At 36.3% G+C, this 13087-nt stretch overlaps 1 protein-coding gene across 7 annotated transcripts in view; it reads left to right on the forward strand.

Moving 5' to 3' along the window:
* Positions 1-13087, forward strand: part of LOC577221 (neurogenic locus notch homolog protein 1) — a 72493-nt gene that overhangs the window by 36770 nt on the left and 22636 nt on the right. For all 7 annotated transcript variants that reach the window (XM_030983153.1, XM_030983147.1, XM_030983152.1 and 4 more), the window contains 15 exons: positions 39-149; positions 692-802; positions 2974-3084; positions 3626-3736; positions 4435-4545; positions 4906-5031; positions 5657-5773; positions 6538-6663; positions 7549-7677; positions 8197-8316; positions 9527-9640; positions 10365-10484; positions 10692-10811; positions 11272-11391; positions 12324-12443. In XM_030983153.1, coding sequence (XP_030839013.1) covers positions 39-149; positions 692-802; positions 2974-3084; positions 3626-3736; positions 4435-4545; positions 4906-5031; positions 5657-5773; positions 6538-6663; positions 7549-7677; positions 8197-8316; positions 9527-9640; positions 10365-10484; positions 10692-10811; positions 11272-11391; positions 12324-12443 — 1767 coding nt within the window. The remainder of the gene's footprint in view (positions 1-38; positions 150-691; positions 803-2973; positions 3085-3625; positions 3737-4434; positions 4546-4905; positions 5032-5656; positions 5774-6537; positions 6664-7548; positions 7678-8196; positions 8317-9526; positions 9641-10364; positions 10485-10691; positions 10812-11271; positions 11392-12323; positions 12444-13087) is intronic.

The following is a 13087-nucleotide window of genomic DNA, read 5'->3' on the forward strand; positions in this document are numbered from 1 at the left end:
CTATTTTAATTATGTATGCCTTCTACTTTGATTTACAGAGGATTTCTGCTTTGATATGCCTTGTGTAAACAACGCTTCCTGTCAACTCACGCCAACGGGCTACGAATGTAATTGTACCATTGGTTTCACCGGCCAGCAGTGTGGTCTTGGTAAGTTCTCATATTTGTTTATTTTCAAAAACCATGTATGAATTAACCATACTTTTCATACACATTCTTAGGATAGACATAAGCAAATCAAACGAGACAAAAGATAACCGCTAATACCAAAATCATTTGGAATAACATGTAAAAGAAGCGATTTACAAAATAAGGGCAAAGTGCAAATTGCCATATTAACACAGATTGAATGGATAAATCTAATTATAGTTATATCTGATTTACCTATAGATCTAACAAACTATTTTTTAAAATCTTGAAATAGTGTTAATAGATTTTGATTATTGCACATATTTCCATGAAGTTCCTTTTAATAGACGAATTCAGAGGATATGAGCCTAAAGAACTTAGTATAGATGTTCGTTTTATCTAAACTTGGTATAATCTTACTTTCGAAAGTAAAATTTGGAATGCAATCTCATAATATAAAGAGTAAATCATATCTTGGTTATTGATCTCTTTGTAGAGTATTAAAATTTAAATGATTTACCATTTATTGTACTTTTATCATTTGTTTTTATGTGTAATTTCAGTGGACCACTGTTTGAGCGAGCCATGCCAGAACAATGCTACCTGCCAACTCGGAGAAAACGGGTATCTTTGTGGTTGTCTACCGGGCTACATCGGAACACATTGTGAATTTGGTATGTTCGGTTCTTCTCTAGAGCTGTTTGTGTTTGGACATTAAGAAGAACTATTTGAAATAAACATCGATTGAAAAATATTTATCTTGAACATAGATATAAATGTTGATGGTTACTAATGATTTTTTTAATACACTTAGAATATATTAGAGAGGTAATCTATAAAGAACGATTGATAATCTGTTTACCTGACTCTTTCTAATTTCATCTAAAACATTTTTTCGCCTAGTACAGTAACATTTTTTTATACATTGTAAACTGTTATTATTTTACTAATCCTTTACTGAAATTACAGAAGAAGAGCTAGCTCATTTCTTTCTACTCCACTGAGCAGAGAACAGTTTCCTAATGATTTGTAACGATTCTGGTACTCAAGTCATTTTCTTTCAGAAAAATTACAGAGAGACCAAGTAACATGAATGACCCTTCATGAAGAAGTCATATTTCTACGGGTTCTTTGTTCCCGAGTGTATCTCTTTGAGATTTGACGCTGTGGTCATTGAATTTGCAGTGGAAATTGTAACTTTTGGGGCTTCCTTGTGTTTTTTTTCCATTGGAATTCTGTTCAATCTATATCACATTGCACTAATTCTACCAGTGTCGGATCCAGAATTATAGGGGGCGGGGCGCACAAGTCCGAATATTTTGCGACTAGCCAACAAGTTAATTGGTCTATGCTTCTCTCTGTTATCCTCATTTGTTCACTTTTTGTGGGGGGTTGCCCCTATGCCCCTGGATCCGCCACTGTCTATACTGCTCCTACGTGACCAATCCTATCCCAAACTGGCTTGGGTCTCGCTCCCCTGAAGTGTGGTGTCGCTCATTGGTGGCGGGAGGCGTTGCAATCTTGACATCCTACAATATATCAAATAACAAAGCCCATGTGTCAACTTTGCAATATATGAGAATAAACAAACTTTCTAGAATAAAAAGGAGTAAGAAAGCCGGACTTCGGTGCTTTGCAGAATGTTCAGTAACATGGTTACTAATCTATGTCTACATCGCTTTCTAATCGCCAATGATTTATCGTTCTGAAGCATCAGATCATTAAGTGGGTTATTTACAGAAATAAGAAAGCTTCAACCGGGAGAGCCCGATTGACTTCTTACATCCGAGAACATCAATTAGTAGGCCTGGCAAATCCTTGTTTACATTTAGGATCTTGCAGTGGAAAAGATGTCGCTTCGATGAGCCAAGGAAAATAGCGCATTCTAAAATTGGATTAAACGGAGCACATATAAATAGAAATGGCGGCCTCCTGCAACCAAAACTAATGGAATTAGCCATCGAATCCACCAGCATGTTACATGACAATTTGGGACTAACTATGGTCATACTATTCCGAATTTGTTGAGTGTATAACATGAAAATCAAAACAGAGAGAGGGAGAGAGAGATAGAGAGAGAGTACATGGGAATAAAATCCCTAAAAAGGAGCGAAAGAAAAGAAAAACATGAAACGAGATGGAGAGAATGGAGAATAAAAGCGTGGAATAGAAGAAAGGAGATGAGAGAAATAGATATATATATATAGAGAGAGAGAGAGAGAGAGAGAAGAGAAACTAGAGAGATGAGAGGGATAAAGAGAGAGAGAGGGGGAGCGAGAGAGGGAACAGGTTATACACAATGTATGATAACTTAGATGTTTACATGTAAATTGATTACTGTTTATGTTTGCATCCATTTTATAACCTTTAATTATACTTCTACATAATATTTTGTTGCTATTCATTCCAAAGTATTCCACACAATTCATTATGATATTATTTATTGTATTTTTGATTAGTGAAATCCTGTTCAGTGATTGATCAACAAAGCATCACATGACCAAACATAACATTGCTATAATATTACCGATAAGAAAAATGTGCTATACCGTGACGTCATCCATGGAAAAGTGCACCATACCATGAATATGCGAACGAACAAGCTACTAGTGAAATTATGGATTCCTCGGTGACAGAAATTATTATTATTTTTATTCAGGTTTGTTTAAATAATATAAAACAAATATATCATGCACTATTACAAGCAACTGGTGAAATTATGGATTCCTCGGCAACAAATATAGTGCTATTTCTGCCACCTCGTTCAATAGTTTCAACTAGAGCCTCTCAGTGCATGGTATATTTGTTTACTATTCCACGATATTCGTTTGCCGTTTCATTACAGTCAACTACTGCTTGAACAATCCCTGTCTCAATGGGGCCACCTGTCAGCTCGGCAGTGACACGTTCCTGTGCGTTTGTCAGACTGGGTTTTTGGGCGACCGCTGTGAAATAGGTTAGACATAAATTCCCATATTTTCTTATATGAACATTACAAATTTCTTCATTATCAATATAATTTTCATGAGGCATTATATTTTTATTTTATTATATCATTTTCAAGTAATATGGTTAAGGATATCTCACTTAATATCATAAAAATACCTTAATGAGGTGAAAAGGGTTTTTGATTATTTCTGTCATTGGTTTATAAATTGATTTAAATCATAACTGAAAATGGAGTGATACAGCAGCACCATCAGTTACTATTTTAGGATGGATTGATGTTTTCGTTAATTTGTCATCGTTGGCACATAACCTTATGCCAACAACAATTTTAATTATTCTGTGTGTAAAAATCCAGTGACAAATTCAAAGTGTTTGATTCACCATTTTTCAAACCTGACAGTAACTTCATACGTCACAAACACCACAATGTGTATTCATGTTAAAATTATATAAACAACTATTCATTATTTATGAGATATGGATATGTATTTCCACTTCATCCATACTGTGGTATACTAATCCTCTCCACCCCCACTTTATACCCACAGAGAATTTCTGTTATTCTCAACCGTGTATTAACGGTGGATCATGTACGCTGGGAAATAGCGGATATAACTGTAGCTGCGTGTGGCCTTGGATCGGTGATAACTGTGATATACGTAAGTTGGTTCATGCACTTTGCTAAAGGTCCACCATTTTGTTGGCGACATTTGAAGGTCTGAGAGGGTCTAGGTCTTTCGCGATATGTAAAAGATAAGGATATAAATAATGACCATTTACTCTGACCTGGAGTCCCATTATTTGAAGAAGAAAAAACGTAATTGTTCCTTTTATATGGGATAGTGTCCAACTTGATAGTTGATACAAAACATGTAACATAATAAAGAAGAAGGCTCGGGACATAAAAATTTAGTAATGGGGAAAGAAAGTATAATGGTTCTGGTATGTGATCCAGCCCTTGAAAAGAGAGGGAGAGAAGGGGGAAAGAGTGAGAGGAGGAGAAAGAGAGAGTGAGAGAAGGAGAGAGGGGGACAGAGGGACAGCCAGACAAAATGACCCTTCATTTATCCTTTGTAGTCCAATGAAAGGATAAATAAGCAATAATTTTATGCATCATCCATTTATAATGAATTATGAAAATGTACTTCCCTTCTGTATTACCATTAAAGCGATTAACCCGTTTTAGTCAGTGCCTAATAATATTCCATTGTAAATACCTAAAATGCTGGCCAAGACATGACACCTCAATGCCCTTTGTTACCAGCGGAATTGTGTTATATAATTTGCTGATGTTTCTTTGAGGAAATATCTTTCTTGCAGATCATTTTAAATCCACTTTGATCTTTTATTCCCTCAGCTGTTCCATGCAATAGTAACCCTTGTCAGAATGAAGGGACCTGTGTACCTAGCGGAGGGGAGTTTACCTGTGACTGCAGGCCTGGCTTTACCGGGGATGACTGCTCAATAGGTGAGATATGCTACTGTACCTTGTTTCATAATAGTTGTTATCACTTTAAAAGATATTATTATTAAAATAAGCTACTGATATCATGACGCTTAAATATAAAGTTGAGTTCTGGTCATGCGATTGCATTGTGAAAGAAACGGCGTGGAATCGATCAGAAAAGGTTGATCATGTAGCATATAAGTATTGAGGTGTACTGCAAGGTTATGGAATCCTCAAAATGATAAGAAATTTTGAAGCGCAATTTTGTTTAGGGCTTCAATATTACACCATTGTATATCACAGACGCTAATAACACGTAGGACCATTCACATCAGATTTATTATTTGTATTTACACTGTTCCATTTCATCATTTTGAACAGGATTTTACGATCCCTGTCTGAGTTCTCCTTGCATGTATGATGGAACCTGCATGCTAGTCGGTCAGAACACAGCATATCAGTGTGTCTGTGCTTCAGGCTGGACGGGGTATCACTGTGAGACGCCGTGTAAGTACCACTTTCTACACTATAGAGGTGCAATGATAATAATAATAATAATCAACAATAAGTATAATAATAATGATAATAATGATAATAAAAATAATAGCTGTGATTACATTATGCAATTATCCATAACTGGGGAAATGCTGGAGGTGCCTAATAAGGGAAGGTATTCATTGTTGGGGAAGTTTGTTTTTCCGAAGCTTCAAAAATCTGAGGGTTCCTTGTCATTTCTGTGAACCTTCGGAAGAACGAACATTATTTAGTTTTCTGAATTACGATCGTTCGTTATTATGGACCTTTCGAAAACGACATGCAACCCTAAATATAGTACTACTTATGCCGTAGCTTTACCCCAGCTAAAGCTCCCCAAGGCGTTAAGAGCATCAAGTCAATTCTTTTACCGATTTCTTACGCCTGATTGGAGAGTAACATGTCAAGCCAAACAGCATAAGTACCGCGACGGGCTAGGGTTCAAACCATTGTCGACCTTTAGTGACTTTTCGATACGTCATTATCCAAGTATGAAATCATAATTATAATCATCAATGCTTGATATATTCCAGTGGATGAATTACAAATCTTGTCTTACACTCTAATTTTTAATTTATCTTTTTAATTTATTTTACAGATGTGTTTGATGCATGCGATAGTTTCCCTTGTGTAAATGGAGGTGATTGCACAAATTATGTATCTTTCTACGTGTGTACATGTTCGGAATCGTACTATGGAGTCAACTGTGAAAATCGTAAGTCTACTTCTTCTTTTTTTCTCATTTGTATAACTCTATGGTGTCCTACATGAAAACCTAAATAGAATTCCATAGGAAACAATTCCGAGTGTGAGCAATATAATATTTCTGGGTCCCATCGGCTGCATAATGAATTGAAACCTTGATTAATTGAAACCTTGATTCATTGAACGTTGTGTGATGTTGCCATGGTTGTTAATATTCATGGCAATAATTTGTTTTCATGCAACGAAGCCCCGATCTGTATTTTGGATTTTTGTTAATAACATATTTTGACGTCATATGTTAACTTATTCCATGTTTAAAGAGTTCTAAACAATCAGAATGCTATATGATATTGCTGTTTCTACCACTAACTACTGCTCCTACTCTAACTACTACTACTTCTACTATTTCTACTACTACTACTACAACTACTTATACCACTTCTACTCATACGACTACTACTCCTACTCCTACTACTGCTTCTATAAACTACTATTACTATTACTATTTCTTCTACTTACTACTTCTTCTATACTTCTACTGCTATGAGAATGTAAGTCTAAAAGGTACTTAAATAATAATAAAAAAATAATTTTTATATAGCGCTTAATACAAATGTCTCTAATCGCTTTACAAATATACTATTACCCCGGTCATTGGATTCGGTGCTTGCCCGCACACACTGTGTGCACAATCTCCACTCCCTGGGGAGCATTCCAGCCGGGTGTTACTTGACGCTCACAAGCTGTACTTGTACTTCTTTTATTCATCTGCAGTGAGTCCATGCTGGACTACCCCTTGCTTCAATGGAGCTGCTTGTAACACCGTCTTTGATCAGCTTGGGCAACCCAACTTTCAGTGCGACTGCACCACCGGACTTCTTGGACCCACCTGTAACATCGGTAATTATCAAATTAAAATTTATTTTCAAAAGAAATTAAAATATCATTATGAAGATAAACAAACAATCTATTCGCAATAGACCTATTGATAGATGGAAGCACGTCCAACTTATTCAAATACTAGAATCTCGTTTTTCATTGTACCATTCTTTGTCAAACGTATGTATCCATCATAGTGTACATTTGCTTATAGCCTTTTATGCTTTGAAAACATATGAATAAAGACTTTATTTGAAGAAAAAAATAGGTGATTACAAAATTACTCTAAATATTCACCACATGTATTTTTTATTTTATCGAAAGGGACATATTATGTAGACTTTACCTTTGGATGTATTGTGGAACCTCTCCCTTCCTTTGTGAAGACGACTGTCTAGACTCTAGAGCACTTTGAGTTGTGCCTCTAACTCCATGATCCGTATTCTCCTAAAACCTCTTTATACCTAAATAATGAGCAGCAAAATAAAGTACAAATTGGACCAATACTCCCGGCTTAGGTGTTTCACTTCTTTATATACACGTATGAATGTGACTGATCTAATCCTGACCATATCCCTAAAGCAAATCCTAACATAACACCCGAGTGCAACCCTGACCCGAACCTTGTGGCCCTAATTCACAAAGGAGGTTTGTGGACAAACCTATAGGTTTATGCGCGTCATATGACGCGTTTTGACGCGTTTCAGACCAAGGTTTGTCTAAACCTTGGTATGCGTTTGACGAAATAAAGCCCGTAGGAGTTGCCGCTGGAGTTGATTTCGAATCACCACTGCATAAGAAACAATACTGGATACCCCTTTGTTACTTTTTCTTGGGAATCAATATGATTTCCCAAACTCCAGCCTGACTCTCATTCTACTATTCTTCACCATTTCCTTTCCACAGTGGATCCGTGTTTCAATGACCCATGTCAGTCGGGAGGTACATGCATCATTAACATCAGCAATGATGACGTCTATTCTCACACATGTAATTGCCCCACCTATTATGAAGGCAGTAACTGTGAAACCTACAGTAAGTGATGATAATTTGTCTTACTTAGTGAGGGTATCTTCCTTTCTTAATGCTCTTTTTTTTTAAATAATGGATGTTCAGTATAAATGCTTCTTTTTATTGATATTAAGCATATGATTAAACTGGAGAAGGAAAAAATTCTGATTCATTTGTAAATTTCTTGTACCTTATTGATCAAATCATAACCAGTTAGTTCAAAGTGATCAATAACTACAAAGTTCTTGCTTTGGTGGGAATATGCGATGTACCGAGGATAGGTCATAGCAGATTAAAAGTCGTTAGTTATCATGAGTTATGCAACTCCATTATTGATAAAATCAATAAAGTGTATTCATGTCAATGCACCAACTACGAATTATGTTTTAATTGCTTCATAACTGGGTATACACTAGATCTGTAATCATGTCAAGATGTGAATTTGGCTCAATATTCTCAGGGAGGAACTTCAATCCCAGATTAAACTATATTTTTAAACTTTTCCTTTGCATATTTTTCATCATGTCTCCGTTTTACTTTCAGCGTTCGACCCTTGTGATAGCAACCCCTGCTACAATGGAGGAACATGTAGCAATCTAGGCACCCATGATAGGTACATCTGCCAGTGTGGTCCGGGTTTAGAAGGCGACCGCTGTCTGACTGGTAAATAATTAGATCAATTAAAGCCCCACTGCACTACTTACAGGTACTTGCGCCCTATATATAGCAAACAATGCCTAATCGGTGAATAATAATAATAATAATAATAGGAATTTCTATAGCGCCGTCTATCAAGACGTTCTATTCCGAGGCGCATTTATTATTACCCCGGCTTTAGCCTAGCTGCAATCAAAGCGGTCCAGCATTTCAAGGAATTTATTCCCGCCAGGTGCCCATTTACCTCACCTGGGTCGAGTGTGGCAAATTAAGATTAATGCGTTGCCCAAGGACATTAGTGCCGTGTCGGAGATCGATCCACGACCTTTGAATTTCAAGTCAAGTGCTTAAACCACTCGACTACGACACTTCTACAAATTACCATTGGTCCCCTATGGTCCCCTTTTTCTTACGTTAATTGAGAGCTGATTTGATGAGACAACCACCTGTCAGTGACCATGCAGGGAGGTCTAATCCCTCCTGGCCAAATTAGAGCAGTGGGGCTTTAATATTACGTAGCCACTACATAAATTTACTCTGATGTGCTGTGATAAAAACAAAACTCTTAGCAGTGCTACTTTACAGACAATAAAACAAACTATTCAAACGCCCTTTAACATAAGTTCGTCTTCAATAAAACTTTGAAGAAAGCAACAGATGAGGCTTTTCTTATGTCTTGTAGTAGATATTTCAAAGCTTTGGCGCGATGCACCTGAAAGCTCAATTTTTGATTTTGTGTGACGTAGCTTTAGAATCTGCTTGTCCAGAATCTACTCAGCCTCTTTGATTTTCTTTTCAAGATCAACCAAGAAATGTTCAAAGAATAGAATGAAGAAGACTAACCAGATTAATTCCTTTGTATGAGGTTATACATATATCTTTCTATTAAATTTTCATGATTTGTCGACAATTAATAAAAGGATCAGTCATCAATTCTTAGCCATTAATTATCGTCTTCGAGATTTTATTACGTACGTGTAAACTTCTCTCGAATACACAAAATAAGGGATGGTCAGTTAAAACAAATATTTTCTAGATAGATTCTCTCACAACACATCATGACATTAAAGGTACAATTTGTAATATTGTCCGCTACTCGCTAGCATTATCAATGGCAGTAACTGCTTTTTTGCGTGTAGCTGATGGTATTCTCTTTGGCTTCATATGACGAGGAAGATTCCAATTTTGTGTCATTTATCTGATTTTTCCCTCGCAGTTTCTAACCCTTGCATGAGCTCACCCTGTAACAATGGCGGGGCATGTACCAATTTTGCAGCCTACTTCACGTGTACTTGTCAACCCGGATTCAGCGGTGATACTTGCAATATTGGTAAGTTGTCAACAGGGAATATGGGAAAATGATTTCTGTGTGTTCCAAATTAAATAAGCTGTATTTCTACGTTCAGAATGAACTTCACGGTTTTATCCACATACTACAAGTTTCACTCTGTGAAATGCTGAAAGATTTGAAATAACTTGCATCTTGTACCCCCAGGAAAGAACAATAATGTTCTCTTCAAGATCTTGGTGACGGAGCAATTGTCACGAAATTTGCACATACCTCAACCGTAACTTGAAGACCGAGACTATATATCGTCAAGTTTGTTACAGATTGCTAAATTCACAAATTATTATTGATGCATTATGAGTGGGTAGACAAAAAGGAAAGTGCCTAATGTTTTTATTGTCTATTTTTCTATCATTATCTCTCTCTCTATCGCTCTTCGACTCCATCTTTCACTATCCTATCCTGGTAGTGTGCTTTGAAAATATTAAATCAACCGCATTAAAAGGGATGTGGTTAATGAATAAAGAAAGAACGCTTTTTCCTACATAGGTTAATATTTGTGTGTGATTTTTTGTTAACGTTCAAATGTATAAGTTTAGAAGAAGGCTTAATCGAATCGTAATTATAGTTTAAGAAAACTTCGATTATTTTGTCACTCTAATCTTTGTCTCATTATCAAACACTGTGTCATCTATGTAATTTTTATTCCACAGAGTTTTTATTTTGTTTCTTATGATCTACCCCATAACTTTCTCTTTTTGCGCAGGTGCTAATCCTTGTAGCAGCATACCATGTTTGAACGGAGGGGCTTGTAACAGGGTGACTGGAGAATACGAATATACCTGCACCTGCCCGACTGGCTACATCGGAGATCGCTGCGAATTCCGTGAGTACAATGACGCCCCCCCCCCCCCCCCCCCCAATTTAAACCCGAAGTGGCACACCCAAGAACCACCCCTCTCTGTCTCTCTTTCCCTTTCTACCATCACATTCTCTTTCTCTCTCTCTCTCTCTCTCTCTCTCTCTCACTCTCTCAATCTATACGTGTTTCTTTGTTTAACTGTTTGATTTTGTTTGATTTTTTTTGGTATAGTACTCGACCCTTGCTTTGAAAATCCCTGTGAGAACGGAGGAGTCTGTATTGGGAGTGGTACATCCTACACCTATCAGTGCAACTGTCCGACAGGATACGATGGAAACATTTGCCAAATAAGTAAGTACATTGACATATATGTGCGTGTGTTTTTTGTTTGTGTGTGTGACGTACCTACAGAGGGCATAGACCGGGGCACTTGCCCCTTTTTCCGAAAAAAAAAAGAAAACAACAAATATCGGGTTTACCCTTCTCATATTGAGCATTTTATACCAAATATTTTGACAGTGTAAAATGGATTTATTTTATAAAAAATCTTATTTTGACTCCGTTTTCCCCTTCCTTTCTTTCATTCCTCCTGTCTTCCTTTCTTTATTCGTTCTTTTTTTTCTTTGTTTGTTCCTTCTATTTCTTTCTTGGTACCTTCTTTCTTTCATTTTTTCTACTTTTGTTTTTGGTCTCTTTCTTCCTCCTTCCTTTCTTTATTTTTGTTTTCCTTGTTTCTTTTCTTTCATTCTTTCTTCCTTCTTTTCTTCCTTCCTTTCTTCCTTTTTTTTTCTTTCTCTTCTCAATATAACAGGACTGGACCCCTGTGATGCAGATTACTGCCAGAATGGTGCTACCTGTGTGAGCCTCACCACAGGATTCGGGTATGCCTGCAGTTGTGTAGAGGGATACGGAGGTGTTCATTGTGACATAGGTATGCATGATTTGTACATCCCTTGAACAACCAATGCCAGGAATGGTTAGAGGAACTAGTGGCACATGAACGGCCTGCCATATTAATGTCTTACTTAAAGTCGATCTTGGTCTTTGTGAAACATTTCCAGGTCATTTTTCTATATGTTTACACTTTGCTGATTATCATCAAGTATTTCTGGGCACAAATAGTCATGAATAAAAAGTTTATTATCTCACCAACTCAGAAAAATACAACTGACAATATTATGATTTACGGATAGCATCACAATTTAATAAAGCATCTCGGAAATCCTGCGACAATTTGATAACCCATTTCCTTTCCCTTATTTTTTTTTAATATACAGCTAAAATATTCTTCAAACAGCTCTTACTTAGTGGAAATTCATAGCACCAACTACAATTATCTCTTTACCTAATTCTATTTGTGATAAATTAGAATATTTTAATCAGCACGTTCATTGAACCATTCAGAGAACCATTTTCCCCTCGTGTCGTATCTCATTATTCCTTTATTAACAATTTTCTTGAGCTTTCATGGAAAAAAGATGATTTTTCAAATGACAACTCCAGCACAGGAGCATATACTTATGTTATCAACATATCCACATAATGGACCATTCAGGGACCCTAGCCTTTTCTGCAGTCTCAAAATAATAATACGGATAGTGGGTTATTGTATTGCGTTAATGTCTGTCAAACATGACACTCCTGGCGCTCCACAATTCTCATTTTTTATTTTCTTTCTTAATAGTTGTCTTCAGTTATGAAAAAAGTGATATTTTATCAAATGATAACTCTAGCACAGGAGCATATTTCATCTATATCAATTTTAGAAAAACAACTGCATATCTATGTGTGATATTCCAAATGCCTGTTTTATGGATTGATTTTTAAAAAGTTGACATACTATTTCTTTTTAATAATTTTCAGAGCTTGATCCGTGTGATAGCATACCGTGTCAGTCTGGTGGAACCTGCTACCGCTCACCAAACGATTATAGCTACTTCTGCCAATGTGCCTTGGGCTATGCAGGCACTAACTGCGAAACACGTGAGTACTGGGCCCCGTCTTACAAAAATTCCTCCAATCAATCGCAAGTTTGCAATCTCCTATCTCTTATTTACATAGCTGCGATTGATATCAATCGCGAATAATTGGCAATTGGTATCAATTCTTTTTATTTATGCGCTTATTAAGAAATCAAATCATAACATATACAAACTTTCCAAACAAATACAAATGCTTGATATCAATTTTTTGTAATACGGGGCCCAGATCTGAAAGAAATAAAGATGAACCGTCATCATAAAATAAATATGTCTCGTTCGTATGAAAACAATATATGCTTATTCTGCATGATGTTTGTATTCTAAATGCACATCACGATTTTCTCGACATACTGCACGGGCTAATTAAAGTAAAATAATTCACTTTTATAAAACCAACTGGAAATATATATTGATCGAGGTTCTCTTACAAATTTAATTTTGATAGGCCTTCACAATTTTTATTACCTGGTTCCGATGTCTAAAAATCTTTGCTTGAGTCTGTTTTATTTTACTGTTAGCTCCACTGTGATAAATTTCTTGAAATCGTTGTATTCTACAATTTAAAAAAAAGCTTTCAGTTGATGGAATATACGCATTAAGCTAAGTATAGTTCTCTAAGCGCCCCCCCCCCCAAAAAAAAAAAAA

The sequence above is a fragment of the Strongylocentrotus purpuratus genome, unplaced genomic scaffold, assembly GCF_000002235.5.
Source record: "Strongylocentrotus purpuratus isolate Spur 01 unplaced genomic scaffold, Spur_5.0 spur5_scaffold_13, whole genome shotgun sequence".
NCBI classification, from domain to species: domain Eukaryota; kingdom Metazoa; phylum Echinodermata; class Echinoidea; order Camarodonta; family Strongylocentrotidae; genus Strongylocentrotus; species Strongylocentrotus purpuratus.